Genomic DNA, 27,762 nt, shown 5'->3' with positions numbered 1-27,762 from the left:
TCAAATTTTTAATGTTGATATTTATGTGAAGTTAAACGGTAAAATTAAGGCAGGACGAATAGGGAGGAAGTATCTTGGTTTCACTGAATTCAAGCATCAAGTATGACTTTATTTAACTTGAAATCGATCTCCAAAATATCAAAACATTTTCACTCACTTTTTTGGAAACATTATTGACCCACATATAAACAAGGACATTCTTTAAAGGTTTGAAAACTCTTGTTGGTATTTGGGTACTTCATTTATGAAATTAGAGTCTTTTTTATTCATTTTCCATTTTTTCTGTATTTTTGAATAATGAAGTATATGTATGTAGTGTGTGTTAACTTCCTCTTGATCCCATATTCCAGAGTAGACTACAGAATAATTTTTTCTCTCTTGTTCCCTATATTGCTTAGGGTGCTTTTTATATTCTTAGGTACAGCATAAGCTACTGGCCTTGTTTTTCTCTTTGTCCATCATAGCGCTTTCATATGAATGGAGCCATTGGACTCTTCCCAAAAAGACACCTAGAAAGAGGATTTCATGGCAACCTCATGCATCGTGGTTTTAAATTTAGAGGGCTTCCTTTTGCTCACCTTTCTTTACATATATATTTTTTTCTACCCAGTCCATTGTTCTAGGGAAATATAGCAGATGGTAGGCATGGTATGATACTCTAGAAGGTACTGTATGATTTTAGACATACAAATTATAATGGAGCAGCTCTTGCTCATTTGCTCCCTCTCTGATTGCACCTTACATTCCCTGCTTTTCTGCAGTGCTCATTGTTTTGTTTGGATTCAGAGCATATTTAGCAAGATTAAGACGTAATTGTCAGTACAACTGATTATTAGGACCAGATCATTTAACCGCCTTTTTGTTGGTGCACTGAATAGTGGGTATATTCTTCTACTTTCCCATGCATGTGACTTCTTAAGTTTTTTAGCAGAATGTGTTTGGCTTTGTAGAGTCTGTGCATGTTTTTTTTTTTTTCTTTTTTAATATTTTGTTTATTCATGAGAGACACACAGAGAGAGGCAGAGACATAGGCAGAGAGAAGCAGGCTCCATGCAGGGAGACCTTTGTGAGACTCAGCCCCAGGACTCCAGGATCCCACCCTGAGCCCAAGGCAGGTGCTCAACCACTGAGCCACCCAGGCATCCCTGTGTGTATTTTATATATATATATATATATATATTTTTTTTTTTTTTAAGATTTTGTTTATTTATTCATGAGCGAGAGAGACACAGAGAGAGGCAGAGTCATAGGCAGAGGAGAAGCAGGCTCCCTGCGGGGACTCCATCCCAGGATCAAGCCCTGAGCTGAAGGCAGACACTCAACTGCTAAGCCATTCAGGTGCCCCTGTGCGTGTCTTACTGATCAAGCCATTCCTGTGGTAAGAACTAGGATCCTGCCCCCTGACAAGTTCATTAGAAATTATAGGACTTTGGTCTAAACATGTGATTGCTGAAATTTCCTCTTTAGTCTGTTCATGCTGCTGTAACAAAATACTACAGACTGAGTGGTTCATAAATAACACATATTTATTTCTTAAAATTCTAGAGGCTGGAATTTTAAGACGAGAGTTCAGACATGTTTGGGTTCTGCTGAAGGCTCTCTGAGCTTACAGACTGCTGACCACTCATTGTCAGCTCACATTATGGAAATGGCTGTGGAGTTTTGGGAGGCCTCTTTTATAAGTGTACTTGTATACTAGAGCCATACTACCTTATACTAGAGCTCTGGACAGTGTATTCTCTATGATGCTCTGAATCTTAATTACAGAAGAGGACTTTTCTCTCTTATTCATGAGTATCTAACCTTTCCCAGGAAATTTCTGCGTCCCATTTGCCTTCTAGGAAGTAATAAAGAATTCTTGATAGGAAGTTCTTGTACCTACTTACAGGATCCTGAGTCCACAAAAAGAGAAAAAGCAAAGGGGTGATGATATATAATCAAGCTAAGGTCAAATGCTTGCCTGGAGCAGATTTTTTTTTTTAATTGTGAAAAAAAATGCTCATTGTAGAAATGTAAAAACAAAGGAGAACATTAAGAAAGAAATTTGCTGTCATCCTCAATCCAGAGGTAGCTGCTGTTGCTAGCGACTTTTAAAAGTATCTTGATTAATTCACATCTTCTAATTTAGATAATGTTGAATATTTACATATCCTACATTTCTACTTCTCAGGCAACTAAATTTTTCGCCAAACATTATTTTTTTAGTAATATTTTACTGTTTTTTAGTAAAATTTAGCAATATTTTACTATTTTACTAATATTTTTAACAGCAATATTACATTATTTGAGTGTAACAATATTCTCATGTAGCTTCTGCTTTTTTTCCTGTTGGAGACAACTCATGAATAAATGGACTCTGATTATTTTAGGATTTATTTGTGAAAGTTAAATTCCTAGATTAAGGATATAAAAATTATTTTTAAGGCTCTGCATTAGTATTGCAACTTAGTCATTTTAAGGACGTCTGGGTAGCTCAGGTGTTTAGCGCCTCCCTTCAGCCCAGAGCGTGATCCTGGAGTCCCAGGATCAAGTCCCACTTCGGGCTCCCTGCATGGAGCCTGCTTCTCCCTCTGGCTATGTCTCTGCCCCTCGCTCTCTCTCTCTCTCTCTCTCTCTCTCTCTCTGTCTCTCATGAATAAATAAATAAAATCATTAAAAAAAAAGAAATTGTCTTTATCATTCACTTTTTATGAACTTCAATAGTGTTGGGAGCTCAAGGAGGGCAGGGCATGCTGTTTTATTGGCCTGGGGTACCTCTTCCTCTCTTAAAGGTGACACTAATTCTTATGGACCTGCCCAGGGAACCAGAATTGGAAACATTTTTTAACATACTTGAAGCACTTTATACAATAGTTGCTAAAGAAAGCTCTTTTGAAGATTTTTTTGAAGCATCTCTGTTATTAATGTATACCAGTGGTCCAAGGTAACGATTTTTAAGAGCATTCCAATTGGAAGAGATAATAAGTACTGAGACATAGCAAACAGATAAATGCTGATTGTTCTTGCCATTTTGTTTGATTTGTTACCTGTTCAGAAAACTGTGCTGATTCAGCATTTGGCTTTTATTGTACTAGAAAATGTAGTATTTAAAATTAGAGAAGTGATTTCAAGTTGATCTCAGATATATTCTGGGAATCTATAGATGGAGACAGTATTCTCAGTAGTTTCATTTTTTAAATAAGATTTGTTTTTTCAGTTATGTTTATATAGTGCTCTATTGTAATTATTGGGTAGACCTCATATTTTGAAGAAAATAATACTATTTTAAAACTTCACATTAGGTTTGCATATGGTAGGTAGCACACTTGACTGATTACATGTAGAGTGTATTCTTTATTTACCTATATGTGTATGTGAGTGAATGAGTGAAAAATACTTTCTGTGACTGTTTAGTGTAGGGGAAAGTGGAAGCATGGTGTGCCTTTTTATTGTTCCTTCGGTTTCACTGATTCTAATTATAGAAGCTTACATCACCTAAGTTGATGATGAAGGCTTCCCTCTCCTTTGCTTTTTCTTCCTCAATCACTCCCTAAGGAAGGGTCATATTTCATAGTGCTGATGTGTCCTGCTGGTAGCTGTAGCAGGATTTTCATCACCATGGTGCTGACCATTTAGTGGACATGTATGATAGTGTGCTGAAGCACACTCTTTCTTACAGAAGAACAGGAGGAGAATATTGATACTCTGGCTTCCCTTTTTTCAGAAAGGCTGAGCAATAGATAGAATGCAGTTTAAAAGCAAGAATTCCTGAGGGGCACCAGTAATTAGAATTAACCGTGTCTGATAACTTAATGAAGATTCATTTCAAATGTTCAAGTTAAGCAAGGGGTGATGAAGAGATGGGAAAGCTTGCTATGATCCTTTCAAAGGGCTTGTATGTTACCTCTCTGACATTTCAGTAAAGGGTCATTCATTCTCCAAGAGGATTAAAGTGTTTTTACTGTATATATCAGCACATTTAGCATTTTGTATTTTAAAGACTAAATACTTAAAACTAAAATGCAGAAATGAGTGGCCTGTTTATGTTGTTTTGTGAAACTACATAATTTTTCTTTTGTTCTTCACCTGCTTTTGAGTTTGGTTTCTCTAAGTTGTGATTATAGTATTTAATTGTGTAGATGAAGAATAAACAGTAACACTCTGCCTGAGATTACTATAAATTTGGTTTTTATTATTGTTGGTTGGTTGTTTTTATAATGTCTAGAATGTATATCCTCTGATAAGTTACCTTTATCCTGAATGACCTTTATTTCCCTCCTTTTCAGTGTTTTGGCTTATTAAGTAAAAACTCTATTTATAGTTTAATAACTATCAAACCTCATTTATGGCTTTCTGTGCATTATCTCAGATGTTTTGGGTTTTATTTTTGTTGAGAGATTGTTTATACAGTTAACATAAATTTTAATTATTAACTACACAGCATTACCTTTTTATAAAAAATATTTTGTAATGGTTTGAAGCTTTGCAGAGCCAACATATGTGGATTGCTTTATTTTATGAAGCCAAAGATTTCATCTTATGTGGCCTAGCATCATGGTGTTTCATATGCAGGGGAAATGTACTCTTAAATGGCTATCCTGTGGTGATGGTTCCTAGATAATGTGTAGATCAGGGCACTCTCCCTTGCTGTGATTACTTCATTTGAATTGGTAAGTTAATGGAATGAGATCACAGTAAAATTCTAAAAATGATAGAAGTGAAAAAGTGCTTATTCACCTAATCATATTTTTAGTTATTCGACAAATTACTATTCTCTTCAAAATATGTTAATTCTTTCATTAATTAGAAGCCTATGTCTTTTTTTTTTTTTTTTTTTAAGAAATCATGTGGTCCAGCATATCCTCAGAATGCTGGTGGATTCATAGGCTGAATGTAGGATTTGACCCGTGTTTCTTTCATGGTATTGTTGACACAGGGGATTCTGCATGCAATGTTCACCATACAGTTCCCCAGAATGACAGATACTATGAGATGATTGGTAGAACAAGGAAAAGGATGATGTCATCTTCACTTAACAGTGCACACTAAAAGAAAAGACAGTTGTTCTTTTACTGAGTTCGTATTTACTACAGTAGTTTCCAACATATGGCATTTAGTGGATTGAATTTCACATACAGGGCAGCAGTTTCTTAAAGCAGCTAAGAGATGGCTCTCCCTTGCTCAGCTTGAGGCCCTCCTTTGTGTGCAATCAGCATGATTTATTATAAAATGGGAGGGAAATGACCATTATGATTTTGTTTTTGATTTGGTTGTAGTTTATCCTGTTGGTACCATACGTGGATGTAATTATTATCTGCCATTGAAACTGAAATACTCTTGAGTCATGTTACTAATGTATAAAAGACTTGTCTTAAAAATTATCTTTAAGAATTGTTTGGCTTCATTTACATAGAATATCTGCTATCATTTTTATATTTAAAAAAAATGAATGATTGCAATTAGACTTAATTTGTTCTTGAATGCTTACCATCGAGTTGAAACTCCAACCCATTGTAGTTTATTTAAAATAATTAAATTGAAAAAAATACATTGGTGTCTGAAAATCAACCTATATATGTTTTCCATGATTTATGTTTGGAAAGCTAGTCATGCTTATTTGTATTTTTGAGACTTAATTTTACATTTAAATGAAAATTTTTTTGCGTGTATTCTTTTGAAGTTTTTGCCAAAAATATAATTCTTAGATCTTATGGAAACCTAAGTTCATAAATGATCATGTATTTTGAAAACATGACTTGTTTTTGTCCAGAATAATATTTAGCTTTACTGAAGTTAACTGTAGTTTTATTAGTAAATTATGCTGCCATAATTCAGATTGTCAGCATACTGTTTTTCAGAAAGTGAGTCATACTTTGCCCAGAGGTGTATTGAAGAACTCTTCTTTTTTTTGGCTGGGGCTAATGACAAGATGTTTCTTTGACAGTGGAATTTTTTCTAATAACACCCATCTTTCAGGTAATAATTTCCCCTCCGAAGTTGCATATCTCTTGTCCTCAAAATAATGTTAAGTGAATGAAGCAAAATAGTTATGTTACTCTGCCTTGTTCTCTGATTGTGACTCTCATAATTTTGCTGTCTGGAGACATACTAAGCATTTTATCATTGGAAGCTATGTATTTTTTGGCCATTGGGAGGCACCGTTACAACCTTAAGTGCAAACTTGATGGGAGTATCTGCAATAGATTCCTTGTGGCAGATGTGTGAAGAATAAGGGTCAGTACTAGAAGACTTGTGTTTTTAGATTGAACTGGGTGTGGCAAAATTTAATTTTTCTCTGGAATTTTTATAGAAAAATGATTGCTTTTTAGAACCAAGCTCAATTTTTAAATCAAGTGTAATAATTTTCATTTCTAATTCCTTTTAAGTTTTACTGGCATCCTGTGTCTTTCTAGGAATTGAGCGTCAGAGTGCAGGAAAATACCATGTTGCATAGGTTATTCTTCCTCAGAGGAGTTGGTACAGGCTGCATGCAGGTCGGCTATTATGCCTGGTGATGTTTTTCAGCTTTCCTTTGCAAAATGAAATTCTATTGTTTCAAATTAAATATACTATTTACATAAAAATCTTAGTAGCAGTTTTGATATTTTTAATGTTAGTTTAAAGTATCCTGAAGGTTGTACCTTTTCAGAACAGTTATTTGATAAATAGGAAGTTTTGCAAGCAGAAACCCCTGAATTAGTAGTGTTACAAACACATATATGATGTCTGAGAAGAAGGCTGCCTTATGTATTTGTAATGCAAGTGTCTTACCAGAGCTAATTATTTTCCCTTGGGAGGACAATACTGTGTTAAATTTGAATAATAATAGGAAATATAGCTTCCCAAATAAAGCTCAGTATTAGTGCACAGAATAAAAAATCAAGATGGATTTTTAAAAACTGAAATAGAGAGGTGCTCTAAGCCATTTTTTTTCTTAGAGAATTTAGCTTGCTGACATGTCTCATGGAAGGGAGTATGTGTGCGTGTGTGTGTGTGTGTGTGTGTGTGTTTTCAGTAAATTGCTTTTTGGGCTACATCTGCAGATACAGTAGCCAATTGATCTAATGCAGTTTCTGAAGGCTTTCTATACAGGTGATGTCATCCTTTTAGCTCTATTCTCCTCCCACTCTCTTTCCTTCTTATTAGATATTTCATCTTACTGCAGAGCATGGAATCAATAGGAGCTTCTCCTTAGGGAGCTGCTGTGAAACTGGCAAGGACAGTAGGAATTAAGACACTAACATATAGTCTTGTTTTATAGAAGATGTAGTGTTTTTGTATCACCATCTATAAATTTTCAACCAGAAAAGCCAGACTTAGATCAACATTACTGTCTTACTGATGCATTGAACAGGAAGCATTACTGCAGAGCTGTAAATAGTGCATGTGGAAAGAGAAAATTTTAATTTTGGAGATTTTCAGGCATTTCTCCAGGACAGACCTGTTAGAGCATATATATCTTCCAACTACCATCGGTTCATTTTTTTTTTTTTTAACCTTTGGTGATTAAGAAGATGAAGAAACTTTCATTTTAAGGATACAGTGTTCTGGTTTGCTTCTGATGCAGAAGAATTACTGCAGTGCTTGCTCTACAGAATGAAATAAGTTGAAGAAGAGACAAAGCTGCATTACAGAGAGGAAAGGTTTCTCAGATCCAGGAACACAGATTTGGTGCATGTTGCCTTATTTACTTTGACTGATACTGTATTAACTGTTATGTTACCACTGTGCATGTCTGTGCCAGGTGCCTGAGGAAGCATGTATATGTCTGTATATACTGAGCCAGAAATGTAAACATCTTGATTTACTGTGATTTGCCTGTTAAAAGTGAATGTTGTGATGAAAACTGTTGCAGTTATTTAGAACAATACTCTGAGCTACTGAAAGCTCCTGATTTCAGTTTGAAAGGGATTTGGAGAAGCTGCCTTTATATAACACTGCAAATGGCGTATGATATGTAAAAAAGAAACTTAACAGAATTTTGTCAACATACTCATCCGTGTGGCTCTGGTTTGAAAAGGAAACTACCCTTTCCAGCCCAGGAAATGGCTTTTCTTGTTCGGTGTTATGCCAATTGTCTTCAGCCATGGGCCTCCAAAGTAAGTAATGTTTATTATTTCCTTGGAGATGGGTATAGTTATTAAATTTAAATTCTACTACTTTGAATTGTAAATTAGCTTTATTGCGCTGTTATATTTTCTAAACTTTAAAAATAAGAATTCAAAAGCAATCTAAAAAGCTCAATCTCATGGCCATTTTGTTTTTCAATTTAAGGGAATCTGTAAAATATCCTAATGTACCTCCAAGAGGATTTGAAAAAATACCTTCATAATAATCTATAGACTTAAAATGTAATGCATCTGAGGTGGACTGTCTTCAGACTGAATCATTTGGTTATGGCTATTTCTGTACTTGTCTCTGAGTATGCTCTTTAACTTGACTGTATTATAATGCCTCCTTATCTTAAATGGTTGATGTATTGAGCAGTGTTAGTCTGATCTCTAGTTTATACTATACAAGTTTTTATTATACAAAAATTTTAGGAAGACAGGGTAATAACTCCATCAGTGAAGTAATATGAAGAAAATACTATGAAAAGTATATGAAAAAAATTTTATGACGTTCTTAAGCATTTTAAAAATAGTAGTAAGTGAATCATTAGCTTGAGACTTTTTAAGATAGCATTTGTTACATTTGTCATTTTTTTAAAGCAAACTAATCACAGAAAAGCAAAATGCTACATAACAGGACATGCTAGGTTTTAAGAAAATATACAATATAATTTAATAAATTGTATTGTTTATAGTGGCTGTTTATATAAATATGAAATTTGATGCCACTCAAGTTATGTTTCCTGTTATGTAAATTTCAAGACAAAAATAGGAAAGTATGAATTTCTAGTTTTTTGTAAAGCTGTTTTCGTAAACACTTTAATTGTAACATAGACTGTGTTAAGATTTCTTTATGGTTCTGTTGAATAGAGACAGGCACAATAGAGGCATTTCCTAGGATGGAATCATGTCTTTGTTTAAAGGTAGTCCGTCCTAGTGATGGTGACTAAGGGAGAAATACTGTGGTAGTGTCGTAGTGTGCTGTTTTATCTGAAAGATAGCTCACTGTATATCTTTCTAAACACAGCTCTGGAAAGACATTTAAATTCACTATTCATTTAGCAACAACTGATTGACATGGAAAGAGATAGAAAGAAACATAGGTATATGCTTCATTTGTACTATCCAATAAGGCATGGGTAGCCTCCATAGTACAAATGCCACCTGTGGGGCCCATGCTTTGCTGATGCTTGATAGTGACACTACTAAGATTTAAAACCTGTAGAAAGGAAATGGATGAGACCAAGTGAAAAAGCTTCAAAGAAAATAAAGAATGAGATACAGGGGTTGTTTAGAATACCAATCAAAAACAGCCTTTGGTGGTATTAGTAACCAGCTTTTGATTTAAGATTTAACAAGTATAGAAGAGCCAAGGGGGATTTAAAAAATCAGATTCTAAGGTTTGATCAAATGCCAGCAAATACTATCTGAGCAGAATTCTGTGACTGGTGCTTGAATATGTAAATTAAGTATTTGTAAAAGAGTATGTATGGCTCCTTTTCCTCCCTCCCCCATCTCTCATGTTACTACTGATGGAATTTTCACTCTGCATTATGATTATAAACACATTAAACCTGTGATTAATTTTTCAAACTTGGTACTTTTGGTTTTCCAGTACATCTTACTGATTTTATTTATTCATGTATTTGCCCACGGTACTACGTGGATTCATTACTTCTGAATTTATTTTCTTGATGGATTAAGTAGTTCTAGGAGCAAGAGGAGGATGGAAGAGGAGGAGATGCACTTTAAGTGCTTGTATGTTCAAAACTGCTTTACTCAATATTACTTTTAAATATAATTGTTTCGTTGTATATAAAATAATAAATCTAAGGTCTTTTCCTTTTAGCACAATGAAAAAGTTAATGCACTGTCTCTGGCATCCTGTTGGTGTTGAGAAGTCTGGGCTCCTTATAATTCCTGATTCCTTTGTTAAGTAGTCTGTTTTTCTTCTTTTCAGTGATTAATTGTGTTTTGTTTTGTTTGGGTTTTACTTTTTATTCTTGATGTCTTGAAGTTTTCCTATGGATTATCTATTTTTTTTGTTTTGTTTTGTTTTTGCTACTTGAAAGTTTCTCTCCAGCTAAAGATTCCAATTGGTCTTCAGTTATGGGAAATTTATTTTTTGAAAACCTCAACTCTTTTCTTACTATTCCAGATGTGGACAGATATGGACAGATCCATATCTGTCCACATTATCTCTAAACATTTCTTTATTTTTACTCCATAAATTTCCAGTTGGATCATCTAGCTCACTGACTGATTCTCCCTTTGTGACCAGTTGCCATAAATGTAATCACTATTAATCATTTTTGAAATCTCAAGTGATGCTTTTTCACAGCCACTCTTGTTTAATAATTTGTTCTCATTTCATAGATGCCATTCGTTTCCCTCATTGCTTAGCTCTTTCTTCATATTTCAAATCTTAGTTGAATGTGTTGGAATTTTTTTAAAGAGATTGATACTCCTGGAGTGATTGAGAGCTCACCTTCCTCATCTGTTTAAGTTGCTTACCCAAAGTGACTGTTTACTGGATGGGAGAGGTATCAACACTATGCCTTCTTTTAGGTGCTCCTATGGTTACTGGTCAAGGAAGTGTGTTCTTTTTCATTTTTCCACACAGCTAAATCTATGGGTCATTTTTTGGCCCTTATTACACTACCTGTCTGTGGCATTTGACACAGCTCATCACTCCCTTCCGGATACACTTTATTCACACCAAAAGTCAAAGTCTTAGCCGTGACTCACTAGACAGTATGTGACTCTCTTCCCATTACCTTCTTATACACTCCTCCCCATTAAGTGCAGCAAATCTAGTTTCCTTGCTTGTCCTCAAAGTTGACAGCACTCTTTAAACTGATTTCATCTTTTCTCAACAAGTGTATCTACGCTTTTAAAAAACTTAATGTTAAGTGCAAATATTGATTGAAAGCCACTCTTTGGTTTTAAAAATGTGATGATGAGGAGATACATGTGTCATTGTCCCTTTAACCCTCATCTTCTAGTAAAAATAATGAATTAGGAATGCATGCTTATGCCGTAGTTCCACTTGCCTGACGCAGGGTGCCGGTGTCATATACCCAAAGCTACTGTGGTTAGATACAGCTATTTCCTTCAGGACTTTGGAGACATTTTAAATTGTCTTCATAAAACAGGCTCCAAACTACGTTTTTTGGGCCTTGGAATCTATTTTTAGTTCTCTTTCATTGTCAAGTGACACATGTCACCCTGTCTAGCCCCAGAAGCTCCTTTATACATCTGCTTTTAATTTCATAAGACCTCTGTCTTTGATTAGTGTTTCCTGTCTCCCATATGTATGATTGTCTTCCATTTCATCTACGATGCTAGAATAAGCTTTTTATTTATTTTTTGTTGTTGTTGTTGTTGTTGTTGTTTTTAGAATAAGCTTTTTAAAAAGCAGATCTCTTCCAGTCATTCATTTTCTTGCTTCAGGCCCTGTAAGTAGCTTTTTTCTAATACAGGAAACCTAAAGCACCCAAAATACTACTTTTGGCCCTTTATTTCCTGTATCCCCTGTATACATCCCTACCTAAGCTTCACTGATTGGCCTGTTTCTTTTTTTTTTTTTTTAATTTTTATTTATTTATGATAGTCACAGAGAGAGAGAGAGAGAGGCAGAGACACAGGCAGAGGGAGAAGCAGGCTCCATGCACCGGGAGCCCGATGTGGGATTCGATCTCGGGTCTCCAGGATCGCACCCTGGGCCAAAGGCAGGCGCCAAACTGCTGTGCCACCCAGGGATCCCTGATTGGCCTGTTTCTTGATTGCATCTTACTCATTCAAGTTTATACACACACAATGAAATTTAAAGAGCATGAATGCCACATTCAAAGGAGTAAGAACACAGAAGAACTTCCTTTTTTTTTTTTTTTTTTTTTTTTTTTTTGAGAAGGGAGAGTTGCGGGGAGAGGTGAGGGAGTTGGAAAGGGAGAATCTCAAGCAGGCCCCATGCCTAGCATGGAGACCAACATGGGGCTCCATCTCACAACCCTGAGATCATAACTTGAGCCAAAACCAAGAGTCAATGCTTAACCACTTGGGCCACCCAAGTGTTCTAAAGTACTTCACTTTCAGTTTGTTTTTCAGCTTTCCATACAGGCTCTTATGTAGGGAGTTTTTGTTTTTCCCTAATTTATATCACTTTCTGCTCCGTTTCCTTCCGTTATAGGTTAAATGCTTATTCTCAGTTCCACTTTATATACTAAGTATATAAGTACTTAATATATACTTATATATATACTTATATATATATATAACTATACTTATATATATACTTATATATGTATACTTATATATAAGTATATACTCATAAGGCATTCTAATAAAACTCATCTTTGAATCTTGCTTTTTTATCATAAAATGCCAGAATGTATACAGTGTGTATAGCTACCCTTAGTTGCTAAGAGCTCCAGAATTTCACCACATTCCAGTGTTATGGTCATTTTTTAAATGAAAAGGTAAGAGGAAATTACCCTTACATACATATATATATTTATTTGTTTTCAGTTTTGAGAATACTACAAATAACTTATTTATAGAAATAGTAGAGGAATGTTTTCTCCATACAAAAATAAAACATTTCAGCTGGATATTGCAGATCACGCTGAAACTTCTTTTGGACTACCAGCCTTGATTCTTCTCATTCACTAGACAGTACTACTCTTGATTGTGTGGTATATATTCCTTCAAATCTTTTCTCCCAAACCTAGATGAGTATGTACCCAGAAAACATGTAATGATGTTTTTATGCTTTTTAAAAAATGAGTCTTCTATTTATCATGAAAGTTACTTTTTAGTCAGTATAGCTAGGTTTTCTTGTACCTTGAACTGTAGCACAGTATTCCATAACAGGCTATAATAATTTAGCCATTCTCCTTGTGACAATTATTTTTCTTTTCTTTAAATTATTACAGTTTGTTTGTAATGAATGTTCTTGTACATCCTCCTTGCACACCTGTGTGCTTTTTTAGGATAGATATCCAAAGAGGAATTTTAAATGTAAAAAATCTTAATATTTGCTCTCCAAAGTGGCTACTCCTTGAATCACTCTTAAGAGTGGCTACACCAATTCATAACTCCCATTACCATTTATGAGAATATTGGTTTTCTCCTTAGCCTTGCCCGTATTATGTATTCTCAGGCTTTCTTTTTGCCAGTCTGATGAAAAGTTATTTAAATTTTTATTTCTCTGGTTCCTGGCAAGGTTTAGTAATCTCTTTTAACGGCTTTTTTCTCCTGCTGCTGTGACTTAAGTGGTCCTGTGTTGAGATGGCAGAGCCAAAAGACCAAAGCAGTATCTGAGTTTGCATATAAAGCAGTTGCCCCAGAGTGTTGCCTAGACCTGCAGAGAAATTTGAGTCAGAAAAATAAACACTTGGATGGGTTAAGTCTGTGTAAGACCTACAGCACCTCTTCTGTCATTGCCCTTCCCAAAAACCTGTAGCAGCTCTCTTATAACCTATAGGAATCAAAATCAAAATGCTTGACATTCAAGATTATTTTCTACCTCTAGCCTCTACTTAATACATCTTTTTTCCTTTATATATATAGAATCTTCAACAGACTGTACTTTCTCATAATCTCTGTCTATATTCAAGCTCTTACCTAAGGAATCTGTCCATCCCCCAAATAGAACTTTGACATTGGGCCTCATAGGACATGTGAATTCCAAATGTGAGTTCCAGCAGAGCTTGGAAGTTCAGGTATGGGAAATGGATAAAGGAACTGTGGAAAATAGGAAATTTTGCCAAACCTGTGATGCGGTAAGTGAATTGACATTGCTCATGAGAAGTCAGCTAGTAAGTCCCTGTTGGGGTCAGGAAGAAAAGGAAAAGAGGCAGATAAGCTGAGACACAGGAGAGATGGTTTAAGACATAAAGGATTCCTATTGGAGGAAAACTTTCACCTTTCTTCTGCTTCTTTTGTTAGGAATAGAAGGAATTGTTGGATGTTAGGAACTCAGACCTTAATGTCAGGAAACAATTTACTAGGAAAGAACAACTGATTTATAGTCAGACGGCCTGGATTTTAAAGCAATTTTCCCTGCTTCCTAGAGATGTGATTATGGGTAACCTGTGTGGCTCCTAAGGGCCTTGGTTTTCCTAATATGAAGTTTGGGTATAATAATAGCATCTTCCTTGTCTGGTTATATGATGATTAAATGAGATAATCTATGAAAAAGTCTGTAAAATGATGTATTTACTAGTTTACCTATTTGGTGCATGTAGTGAGCACTCAAACATTAGCTGTAGTCCCTATCATTATTTTCGTAAGATTAAGAAGTTGAGAGGATTCCTATATATTGATCTAAGTTTTCTTCATGGGGTAGAAAGGAGATGCTGTACACTTGTACATCTTTGGCCACTCTTCACTGTTATACTGCGATCCTTGAAGATGGGATCCATCTGTTTTCATCTTCATGTTACCAGCAGAATTCCTGGTACAAAGCAGAGTACTAGAATCAGGTACCTCTTGGGTTTGAATTCCAACTCGAGTGAGAGATCTATGGCCAGCAGCTTAATTTTATTGTCTCAGTTCTTCATTAGTAAAGTAGGGATAAAAATGCTTGTCTTTTAGGGTCTAGTGAGGATGAAAATGGCTTAAAAGTATTGCTACGCACCCAATTTGCAGTCTTGCTTTTCTGGCTTTGGTTCATTGTGTTACTTTGTTGGATGACCTCTTTCTCCTTGGTCTTCTGTAGGAATCTTGGAATATGGATTACCTTCTACTCCTGACAGCTCAACCAAACATCTGGACTTTTAAAACTATTTTCAGTCTTTGTCTTTTCATCCGCTTAATTACTAGATGAATTCTGCCTAAACAATAGAAACTAAGTAGGAGCAAGGTCTTTGAGCTGAGATATACTCCCATCACTGTTTCTGTATTATTGTAACCACTTACGGTTAGCTCATTGATTTTTCTACCTTTTAAAAAATTTATTTGAGAGGGAGAGTGCATACACATATGAGGATAGGGGCACAGGAGAGAGAGAGAAAGTCTCAAGCAAACTCCAAGCTGAGTGCAGAGCCTGACGCCAAGCTCGACTTCACAGCCCCTAGATCACTACCTGAGTGAAAATCAAGAGTCAGACACTTAGCCCGCTGCACCATGCAGGCGCTCCTCTCTGTCTTTTTTAGTACACATAATAGAGCTATAAAATGGCCTCTAAGCATAGTGTTAGCTTTTCCCACAGGTTTTGGTAGGTGGCATTTTAATTTTTATTCTGAGTATTTTCTAATTTGCAATGTGCCTTAATTGAGCTTTTCACTATTTAGGTTTGTTTAATAATTTCCCAGTCCGTGATAATTTTTATTAGTTATCTTTTTGTTAGTATTTCTGCCTTATTTGCTTTGTATCGTAAGATATCTCTCTATGTTTTCATTCTTTTGAAACTTTGACCACCTGCCTTATTGTCAATTTTTTTTAATGTTTTTATGTGTACCCTAAAATAATTCTGAAGTTTTTGGTTGCATTCTTCTATGTTCATGCACGTTAGGTCAGGTTTTTTATAATTGTTCCCATCTTCCCTATCTTTACATATTTTTTATTTTCTTAATCTGTCAGTGAGAAATTTGTGGTATAATTTGGCAGCATAATTGTGGATTCATGTAGGTCTTTTGTTGCCGTTTTTTGCCTTCTATATTTAGAGGATGTGTGCCTACGTACGTATTTAGTGTTGAACCTTTTATTATAAAAATGTCCCCTTTTGTCTCTAATGCTTTCCCCCTCAAGATGGACTTCATTTGAAATATAACTACATAATCTTTCTTTTGGTTTGTTTTTGCATGGTATATATTTTTCTATCCTTTTTTTTTAATGTTTTCCCCTAAGTAAGCTTCATAGTTACACAGTTTTACTAGTCTTAAATCAGATTACAGAAATGTATCCATCTATGAAGTCTGTTGCTACAGTTTCATGGACATTGCAAAGTACTTTTATTAACTTCATTTACTTTTCTCCAGACTTAATTCTATTGTATGTAATATATTTTAATTCTTATTTATGTGTCGGGACATTAACGTCCCTATTTTATGTAGTTAGTATTCACACAAACTTACCCACACATTTCCTGTTTTCATTGGTTTTCCTTTTCTGCATCTGGAAGCTTCCACTTGGAATTGTATTGTTCTCCTAGTACATTTTCTTTATTCACTGGATCTGCTGGAAAACATTTGTCTTCATTTTTTTTCTGAAAATGTCTTTATTTTACCCTTTTTGGGGGACTTCTTGATGGATTTTATTTTATTATTATTATTTTTTCTTGATGGATTTTAGCACTTGGAGATACCACTCCCATTCTCTTCTGGCTTCCAAATCTCTTTTTTTTTTTTTTTAATTTAATTTAATTTTATTTATTTACTCATGAAAGACAGAGAGAGGGAAGCAGAGGGAGAGGTAGGCTCCCTGCAGAGGAGGGAGCCTGATGTGAGGATCAGGACCCTGGGATCACAACCTCAGCTGAGCCAAAGGCAGACGGATGCTCAACCTACTGAGCCACTCAGGTGCCCCTGGCTTCCAAATTTTTATTGAGAGTTCAGCTGTCAGTTTAATTTTGCTCTTGTCCAAGTAATCTCTTTTTTCTGTTTTAAGATTTCTTTCTCTTTTTTCCCCCATACTAGTTTCACCCTCGTGTGCATAGGTATGGTTTTGTTATTTATCTTGCTGGTAATTCTTGCTTGATCCTTGTGTGACTTTGTATTATTGTCAGTTTGGGAAAATGCTTAGCCATTATCTCATATGTCTTAATCTTTTTTTTTTTTTTCTTTGACTCAGGTTGTTCAGATGTTACTTCTTACACTATCCCCTGTGATTCTTTCCCCCTCTCTCCCAGCTTCATTCTGGATATTTTTTCAGGCCAATCTTTACTTTTCTAATTTTCTTCTTAGCTCTGCCAAATCTAATGAGTCCATGTTTGACTTTTTAATTTCCATAACTTCACTTTTCAGCTGTAGAATTTGTATTTTATTCTTTGTTAATTATTTGCTATAATTCTTAGTTTTTTTTCCTCTGTAGGGTTGACCCTTGAACAACACAGGGATTAGGGCTGCTGACCCCTGTGCAGTCAGAAATCCATGTATAACTTTTGAGTTAAGTACTAATAGCCTACTATTACCTGGAAGCCTTACCAATAATAACGTAGTCAATTAAGATTTATTTTGTAAAATATTTTTAAAAAGACATTTTGTATATGTATTATATACTATATTATAAAGTAAGCTAGAGAAAATATTATAAATAAAATCATAAGGAAAATATGTTTAAAGTACTGTAGAATATTGAAAAATAATCCACATGTAAGTGGACCCATGCATAAGTGGAGCCATATAGTTCAAACCTGTGTTTTTCAGGGTTCATTTGTCAGTATCATCTTTTGCTATAATGGAAAACATGGCCACTGAACTTTTCGACATGTGAGCTAAGAATGACCTTTACATTCTTAAAGGATTATTTAAAAAAAAAAAGTCAAAAGTATCCACAGAGATTGATTATATGTCACCTGCACAAGTCTCAATATTCTTTTGTCCCTTAAAGAAAATGTTTGCCGACCCTTGCTATATATATTCAAAACAGATATTTTGTAATCTGATTATTCCATTAGTTGAAAGTTCTTCATTTCTAAAGTCTATTATATTTTGTAGTTTTCATCAGTGCTATCTTGTCTTCTCATGTGCCTGGTTTTATTTGAGCTATGGATGTTGTATATGCAAAATATTTTAAATAATTTGATACTAGTATGATTTTTTCATTTGGCAAAGATTTGTGTTTGCTTCCAATAATTGACTGGAAGAGACTAGTAACCCTGTATAACATCTTAATACAAACAACATCAGAGATTGAGATGATTCTAAAATGGGCATCAATTTACTTGTGGATCACATTTATTCATAGAGTATAATGTTCTTTCCAGAGTCCCAGTCCAAAGGGTGGCCCTTCCATGCTAGGCCTTGAAATATAACTTCTATCTCTGTAACTAAGACTGTTGAACTGCTTCTGAGTCTCTTGATCGCCCTCTTTAAGAATCAGGAAAACCTACCAGGCCGGATTACATATGTATATCTAGTTTTTCTGTTTATCTTAGTTAATAGAATTCATCTGAGTTAGATAACACACTGTTATCAGCAGAGGAATATGTGATATCATTTCTATGTGTAGTTTGTTTGGTTTTAGTGGGGGAGGGGCAGAGGGAGAGACAGTTTATTTAAATTTTATTTAAATTCAGTTAATTAACATATAATATATTACTGATTTCAGAAGTAGAAGTCAGTGATTCATCAATTTTATATAATGCCCAGAGCTCTTACATCACATGCTAGTGGAAGAGAGAATCTTAAGGAGCCTGGCGAGGGCTCATTCTCGTGACCCTGAGATCATGACCTGAACCAAAATCATGAGTCAGACACCTAACTGACTGAGCCACCCAGGCCCCCTTCTGTGTGTAGTTTTTATAATTATAGTGACTACTCTTAAGATGATAGAATTTAGACTTGGCCATTTTTCCTTTAGGGTTTATTCAGTTTTTACTACTCTGTGCATGTTTAACATTTTCCTGCCCTAAAGCAATGAGAACTTCTGTTTTAAAAAGTAAGTAGATTTCTCTTAATGTTCCTGAATAGGGGGTTGCAGAGAAATTATTTGGAAAATATATCACCATGCCTCCTTTGTAAAACTTTCTCTCATTACTCTGGAGCAGTCATTTGTTTATTTTAATTCTTATTACATTGATTTTGTGAGGGTTTTTTGTTGTTACTGCTGTTCTGTTTTGTTTTTGGTATATTATACAGCCTGCATACCTATAAAAGTGTGACCATACTAAAGATGATATGATAGTATCATTTCCTTTATCTTGTGTCTCTTGTATCCCTGCACCTAGCATAGATGTTCATTAAATCATCATGATTATTAACAAATTTTTAGGGGCCAACTACAAACTACTACAATATTAGATGAAAAGAGGTCTACAAAATTTTTGAAATTTGGAATGCAATCAACTCCCCCCCCCCCCCCCCCAAATCTTGGTGCCAGATGCTGTACTTTAACACAAGATGTTGTGGGGTTTTTTGTTTGTTGTTATATTTTTCATGTTAATGACCATTTTGTGTGAGTGGTTTGTTGATAGCATTCTGAACACTTGAAGGTAACAATAGCTGATAGTATTATTAGGAGAAAAAGAGGGGCCCAAGTGCTTACTCTGAAATATCATTACCAATGGTAATGTCTTCTGAAGCCTATACAGTGGGATTCCATTCTATTCTAGGCTTGACTGACAGTATCAGAGTACTGATTTGGTTTTTATCATTTCCTAAGGTTTTTCCAAAAAGTGGAAAAATTAGTTTAGAATTGAAATTGCACAGTGGTGTATATAATGTCCAGAAACTGTTCAGAAATTAACAACATGTCAAGAACTCTTACTTTTTACTTAAGAAATTTTTTAACTTTTTAATTGCAGTATAGTTCATATACAGTGTTATAGTAGTTTCAGGTGTACAGTATAGTGATTGAATAATTGTATACATTCCTCAATAACGCTTACAGAGGTAATGTTTGATGTTTAGAATATCTTAAATTATTTTTCTTTTTCAGCTTCCAGCCGATCTTACCAAGATGCACATCACAGACAACCCTCATCCACAGGTGACTCATGTGTCTTCTAGTCAGTCTGGTTGTAGCATCGCCAGTGACTCTGGGAGCAGCAGTTTATCTGATATCTATCAGGTAGTATCTTAGGAGTTTGTGTGCTGTGCATATGGCTTTGTTATTCTGCCATATATCCCATGCTTGTGCTTTAGGTGGTCACATATCTTTTAATTAAAGTGTATGAAATTCAGGTAGAATGTCTTTGGGAAAATAAGCTTTATTGTTTCAAATTTGCAAGCTTAATTAAAGAAACAATCTTTTGAGAGTGATTAAATATGATTCAGGAGTGTATGAATATAATATTATTTTTAAAGACTTTAATTCAGGGAATTCATTATGAGTAATGCTTGCTTTGTTAAAAAATAGTTCTTGAAACAACTGAGCTTTAAACTTATACAAAGGCTGATTTTTATTATAGACTGTTCAATAAGTAGTCTTGAAGAAAATTAGAGTTGTTTTTTCTTCTTTTATTTAAATTCTAGATAGTGATAGAGTTGCTTTTTATTGTAAAGGGTCTATTAAATTTTCTAGTAGCCCTCTTAAAGTAGCCCTCTTAAAGGCCTTTCCTTTATTTATTTATTTATTTATTTATTTATTTATTTATTTATTTTTTAAGGCCTTTCCTCTTAAAAGGAAACAGGTGCAGTTAATTTGAATAGTATATTTTATTTAGCATAAATATATCCAAATACTATCATTTCATCACATAATCACAGTTTAAAATTATGAGTTAAATTTTTAAAATTCTGACTTCTGTAGACAGTATAAAAATACTTTAATATAAATTAAAAATAAACATGTACATGTAAAAATTAATATCAGGAAGTTAATTTACTAGCTGGTTTTTATTAATAATATTTGCTACATAACTTTGAGCTTGTGTAGTATTGGATTTTAGAGAAGTAGAGGGACTTTTCAGGATGACTTCCACAGATGTGATTTTGAGTTTAGAATGTCTTTCTTCCACAAGTGATTGAAGACCTAAACACCAGTTGTTTAAACAATAAGGATTGGATATCAGCCAATATTGGCAGAGTAGAGAACTGCAAAATCTGTCCTTCCAAAAAAGTAAATAAGCTTTGGCTGACTTTCAGGTCACTCCAGCAGAAAGTAAGGCTAAGGCAGAGTTGTAAACTACCTGACTGAATGTTAAAGGCTTGCTCCAACACGCAGAAAGCCTAACTACCATTCTAGGCTGCCAGTTGCTAGTGAAGTTCCAGGTGGAATGTTGGGAGGTTCTTTGGGTTTGTTGTGGCTGGTGGTTGCTTGGTGACTGGGCAGACTGAATCATCAATCAGTGCCATGGAGGAGCTGACATCGTCTTTAAAGCTTGGCTTTGGACTCATCCTTGGGAAGCTGGATGAGGTGGTGGAATTGCCCAATGACCTGAGTCCACAGCCGACTTTCCAGAGCCACTTGGACTGCAGCACTCTTACTGCCTGCTTTGGTGACTCTGCAACAGCCCAGGCAGGGCACCAGATGGAGCAGCGAGGCTCTGCCAGCCCAGGCTGTGGCACCACTGGCCCCAAGGTGCCAGGCAGAGGAGTATGAGGGTGTATGCACAGTATGGGGATGTGGGAGTCTCCCAAAGCCAGAATTTAATATAACCTTACTATACATCTCCGTTCTGACCAGCCACAGTTCAAGTGACCAATAGTCACATATGGCAAGTGGCTACCATATATTACTTGTCTTTTGAAATGGAGTTGTTGCTTGAGGAAAACATTTTAGACTGTGGGTCCACTGAGTTGTTTTCAGATGTTTTAGGAAAACCATCATTCTTAAGGGAAACTTGTAGGCAGAGACAAAATGGAAAGAAGCCTCCGTTTTTGGATTATGCATAGCTTTTCTCCACAAAGGTCATTGCTCTGGCCATCTGCATCTCCCTGTTTAGCATTTTATCGTAGACAGAACAAGGAATTCTCCCTGTTCATCATTTTGTAGGAGATGGAACAAGTATTTTTTAAAAGTACACTTAAAAAATGCAGTGACTCTGGAGCCTCTCGCAGTATTTGCATTCCAGGCATTCTGCCCTTCCCCCAAAGGAATTATCATGTGCACACCTAAAGTCAACGTAGAGCTGTAGCTCCTCTGGATTCTGTGTTTTTCCTAGAGAAGATTGACCCTGGATTAATGAAGTTTAGGAATATGGCTATAGATTTCTTGTAGGGTAAGTGGGAATGTCTAGACCTTACTAGGAGAAATCATACAGCAGAGTTGTGGTGTTGTTGAGCTCTAGGTACCTGATCTCATTAGTATATCCATTTCTTTTTTTTTTTTTTAATTTTTATTTATTTATGATAGTCACACAGAGAGAGGGAGAGAGAAGCATAGACACAGGCAGAGGGAGAAGCAGGCTCCATGCAGGGAGCCCGACGTGGGATTCGATCCCGGGTCTCCAGGATCGCGCCCTGGGCCAAAGGCAGGCGCCAAACCACTGCGCCACCCAGGGATCCCAGTATATCCATTTCTAAACCAGATGTTATCACCTTTTTGGAGCAAGGAAGGGAGCCTTAGATGATTGTAAGAAAAAGGACAAAAGGTTAGTGCATAGACTGAGATCAGAGTCACTTGGAAAGGCCAATGCTTTGCTCCGCACTAGCAGATGAGCTGTACACAGCAGGGTCCTCTATCTTTGGCAGGATTCTGGGGGAGCTTCTGAAGCATTGCACTTATGTAATATCTACAGGATGTCTACCTACTGGTGTGCCTACCTGAGGCTATGGCTGAGGCATGCCTACTGATAGTTGGAGGTCTTCTGCTGTAGAATTACAGGCTTGAATGTGGTGTTTTTTTATTCTGTATGTTTTTTTATTCTTCACTAAGCACTCTATTTTTTTTAATCTTTTTGGTATGAATATGTTTATAATCAGATTAGCTTAAAATTTAGACAAATTTATACATTAAGATGTTAGATTGTTCTTGGATCAAGTATTTTATGTGTCCTCAAAGAATACTCAAGATAAATAAGGAGTGCTTCTTTCTGACTCTTTTTTCCTATTTATTTCAATCTGTATATATCAGCAAGAGCTGGAATGTTGTGAAATAAAGCATTGGTCTTTTCATTAACTTATTTTTAGAAACCTGAGGTATACATTCATCCCCCATCTTTTTTGGTTTCTATGTGGGAAGTAAAACACGGTGCTAAAAATCCCAGTGCTTCAGTTATTATCTCTATGGCAGCATGAGTTCTTATTAATTCATAGCTTTACTGCCAGTCTCTCAAAAACTGGTGCTACATTTCCTCTATGCTGTTCGACACCTCAGCTAGCTTTGTTATACCACGTTTCATTCTATTTGAATATTTCTGTTAAAAATATGTGTCCCTGGTTAAAATCTCACTTATCTTAACTACTACCATTTTACACAGGGTTGGATCCCATGACCCCCTGAGATCATGACCTGAACCAAAATCAAGTCCGTCGCTTAATGGACTGAGCCACCCAGGCGCTCCTACTCCTATTTTTTAAACTCCCACATGAGATAAAGCATAGTGTGACTTTACTCATATATTTTAAAAGTTTAAGTGCTACACCATTATCTAATTTATACTCTTCATTTCTTGCTGAGAAGTCACATTCTCAGCCTTCCACTTCTAACCACAGTCTGCAAGTCTGTTTTTATGTTACACTGTTCCCCACTTGAACATTCTAGGATCTAGTCCACGACAAAATATACGTGTTATTCCCCGAACATGTTGCTTTGTTCTAGCTCTGTGTTTTGGCTATGCTCTTCTATCTGCAGTTTCACCTTAATGACATGTTCATATCATCTCTCATGTCTTGGAACCCCACAGCAGTTTTTCTGCAGATCATGAGAGGAAAATTTGTGGAGGCAGTGTTTGTTTTTTACTTTTATATTCCATGCTGAGTTAAGCACACCATTGGTACTTAGGAAGTAATCTAGATGTTTTTTAGTTGAGTTATACTTGAAAGTAGAAACTAATATTGTTCCCAAGGAAAGTGCAGAGGATCATTACAAATTAAAGCTTGATTATATCCAGGGCAAAGGAGAATTTACTTGAACTGGCTGACCTGTTGTAGAGACCATGGAAGGATTAGTTTTACAGTGTTCTTGCCTTAACCAGTGAGATGAAGAGGAAACATAAGGACTAAGTGGTACATATAAAAGGTTGAATGAAGTACTCACAATGGCAATGCAAGAAAGAGAAGGTTAATGTTAGGTTTAATATTTGTTCTGAATTTGAAAATGTGGTTTTTGTAAGTTGGTGTAACTTTTCATTCCAACCTGTAGTTCCCCTCATTCTTTATCTAGATGAAAACAGGAAAAGGATATCCTCTGGTGGTTTATTTGGGGAAGCCAAAGTCATCAGAAAATCACCTCAGACTGTCTGCCTCACCAAATTATATTTACACGTATACACAGAGATACATTAATACTGCAGGGAAGGAAAAACACAAGAAGTTTAATGAATTTACCTTATTAGCTGTTTGACAAAAATACCTTTTTTCTCCCTAAACTTAATTCACTTATTATAATCTTCTGGAGGGTCTGCTATAATCCAAGTGCTAGGATAAAGTAGTTGAAAGGCAGGGGCTGATCTTCACTATACCCTGTCTTAACAAATGTGACATATCTTTCAACCTACATTTTTTTGGTAACAACTGTTGATATTATGTTATTAGTCTCTTAGACTCTTAAATTTTCTTTATAGCCTTATTCTTTACTTTGCTTCACTTGGGGTAATTTTTATTGCCTTTCTTCAAATTTCCCCTTACAGTTTACATTTCTTTACTTAGATTTCCCATTTTCACTCTACTTGTTTATATTTTGTTTTAAATCTTAGAACTTGCTATAATGTTGGCAGTTCATGTCTCCTAATTCCATCATCTCTGTCATTCCTGGGTCTCTTTATATTGATTGATTTTCCTCCTGGTTATGTATCACATTTCCCTCCATCTTCCTAGTAAGTTTTTATTGTATTCTGGGCATTTTGAATACTACACTTTAAAAAAAAAATCATCTAGTTATTTGAGAACTAAACTCTACCAACAAACTACGTTCTCAGAAATGTCATGCAGTGACTTCTAGTTTTGATGATTTATTATATCTACCTTCACCTTAAAAGACCTACCTTGCCTTTGCTTAGTCAGTGAATTAGACCTTGCATTCTGCATAGCTCATTTTATTTACTTTTAAAATATAAAGTCCTTTTTTTAATTTCCTAGCAAATTTTTGGCTATTCTTGGCTATGTTTTTGGCTATTCTTTCTTTATTATTTTTAATTTTTATTTTGCCACATTATCCTTCTTGTGTACTTTTAACAGTTTAATATGTTCCTTTAAATTATATTATTCATCCTTTTTCTTTTTATCATACTTTGAACAAAGGACAGTTAAGACATTTGTGAGGAAAGATTATGTTCTTTCCTTTGCAGATGTCCTTAAAAGATCTAAGAGTTCTGTTAATACCATTCTTACAATCCCTACCCGTGATTTCCATTCTGCCTAAAGAATTTTCCTGTTAAGTATCTTCATTTCTCACACAGATGACTACAAGCCTTGCCTGTTGTCCATATAACCAAATTGAATCTTGCTTATTTTTGCTGTGAACCATCTTTTTATCAGATACAATCTAAAAGGTTAGGAGACTATGTTGAAATAGTCTAGGTCATATGATGAAAACCTGAAATTGTGATGAAGACAGTGGTTTAAGAACCCAAACGTATAAAGTAGATGGTCCTTATAATTTGATAAAGTGGAAGAAGGCTACTCTGGGGGTGAGCTTCTGTATTCTGAAAAATTAAATAAACTATAGAGAATATTGCTTTAGGGGTTTTTAGCGCACTAGTTTATTGAATTAAAATTGGTATATGTAAATAGGTTTTTGAAAATCATTTTAGCATGTATACATTTAAATTAAAACTATATTTTTAAAAGAAATTATAACCTGCTAGCAAGTTTGTGGTTCCAAGGATATATTATTCAGAAATGACTCTACTTAAACCCTAAGGTTCTAGAGTCAGAAAGCAGAGGCAGTTTTGGCCTCAGGGAACCTGGTTATTTGTGGATGTATGCCCATGTTTTGTCTGTCTGTCTAGTCTATGGGCACCTTATAGGTTGCTTCAATATGTCCCAATTATTTATTATTTCATTATTTCTACATTATTTTCTGCATTTCTAAATTTACAGTTTTTAAGAAATTTGCTAGTTCTTTACAAATATCTGAGACTAATATATTCCCAAAGTTGAGGTTCTAAGTTCAAGCCTATTTTAAACATTGGTTACAATAATCTCAAATCTTCTTTGCAATTAGATTCAATAAAAAGATATTGGGACATTATGATTATGTTTTCATTACTTCACAATTGGCCTACTTTAGCACTTTTCAGTTTTACATTTCTGTTCTTAATTTACATGGCTGCCTACGTTACTGGATTATAAATCTTTGTGGTGAAAGAATATGTTATTTGCAATACCCAACACAGACTAGTAACTCATAAAATGATTGTTGATAAACTGTATCTCTCCTGCACATCATGTTTTAGGAAATGTTATACTTGTAAGCAATATATGTGTTATTTGGAAAACAGGTATTAGTCCAGGTGGTTATATCTCTTGACCATTTTATACTTACTGGCTCAGATTTATCACCTGGATGTCACAGTGTGAACAATGAGCCTATATTTTTGGGCAGAGAGAAACCTTTAATAAAAAATAGTGTTTTGTTTTTGATTCTTCAGAGTGTTAGGAAAGGGTAGCTTGGGTTAATTCAGGCTGTGACATACAATTTTTATAACATAATCGATCGAGATTTCTTTCTGTAGGCTACGGAAAGTGAGGTAGGAGATGTAGATTTAACACGTCTTCCAGAAGGACCTGTTGATTCTGAAGATGAAGAAGAGGAAGATGAAGAAATTGATCGAACGGATCCACTACAGGGGCGAGATCTTGTTCGAGAATGTCTTGAGAAAGAACCTGCAGACAAAACTGATGATGACATTGGTAAGAAATACATGTATTCACAATAAGAATTTTATAGTTTAATTTATACATATAGTTTATACCTCTTGCTGCATAACAAAATACTTGAAGCATAGGCTTAAAACAATACACGTTTGTTTTCTTATAGCTTTTGTGGGTCAAGAATTCATGAACAGCCTAGCTGAATAGTTCTGGAACAGTGTTTCATGAAGCTTCAGTCAGGATATCAGCAGGGGTCACAGATACCTGAGGCTTCACTGGACTGCTGCGCTAGAGTATATACTTCCAAGGTGGCTACTTACAGGGTTTTTAGTACAAGACCTCAGTTACTGCTATGTGGGCCTCTCTCATAGGCTCTTGAATATTCTCCCAATGTGGCAGTTGGTTTCCCCCAAATCAAGTAATCCAAAGGAGAGTTTTTTATTTATTATTTAGTTTATCTTTTATTACTTGGCCTCAGGAGTGTCACACAGAGTAACTGTGATATAATATGGGAGGGAACTGCACAAGATCATGAATAACAAGAGGTTTAGAGCCATCTTGGAGGCTGGCTGCCCCAATTTGAGAGTTTGTTTGGAAGATGTAGCTGGGAAGTACAGCTATTGGTATACCCTTGACCAAAGAACGGTCATCCTTTATCAGGAAAGTTCAAACTCTTCAACTGAGCGAGTGCACAGCTTACAGCGGGATGCGCATGGACAGTCAGAGAGAAAGGGAACACCTGCCTAGCCAGGCAGGTCACCTGAGTCGGCCCCAGTGATTACTGGGGTGATAGACGTCACAACCAGATAGCCCTCATATTCTGGCTGCTCCCAGTTTACAAAACAAAAGCTCAACTGCATTAAAGTAATTTCCCTTCTCATGTCCATGAGATAGGTAAGCTACAGTACAATAGTGTCTGATGTCTAGTTTTCTAAAAATGTGTCAAATGTTATCAAAGGTCATCTTTTTATTTGTCTGCCTGAAAAAATATATATAATTTTTGGATAACAGTTTATGAATTTTCTTTTTTGTATTTCTTACAGAACTGATAAGTTTAGAAGGTTGAATAATACTAAAGATGCTCATGTTTT

The 27,762-nt window shown here is 35.4% G+C and overlaps 1 protein-coding gene across 10 annotated transcripts in view; it reads left to right on the top strand.

Moving 5' to 3' along the window:
* The window catches only part of RAPGEF6 (Rap guanine nucleotide exchange factor 6), a 210,821-nt gene that overhangs the window by 100,202 nt on the left and 82,857 nt on the right, over positions 1-27,762 (top strand). For 9 of the 10 annotated variants that reach the window (XM_038552080.1, XM_038552078.1, XM_038552079.1 and 6 more), the window contains 2 exons: positions 19,692-19,823; positions 26,533-26,710. In XM_038552080.1, the coding sequence (XP_038408008.1) occupies positions 19,692-19,823; positions 26,533-26,710 (310 nt within the window). Of the gene's footprint in view, positions 1-7,159; positions 8,079-19,691; positions 19,824-26,532; positions 26,711-27,762 lie in introns of those variants that run through there. The other variant, XM_038552075.1, reaches the window with a different exon arrangement.

The sequence above is a fragment of the Canis lupus genome, chromosome 11 (genome assembly GCF_011100685.1).
Source record: "Canis lupus familiaris isolate Mischka breed German Shepherd chromosome 11, alternate assembly UU_Cfam_GSD_1.0, whole genome shotgun sequence".
Lineage (NCBI taxonomy): Eukaryota > Metazoa > Chordata > Mammalia > Carnivora > Canidae > Canis > Canis lupus.
Note: the sequence above shows the minus strand (reverse complement) of the source record. Positions and strands in the feature narration are given on the sequence as shown.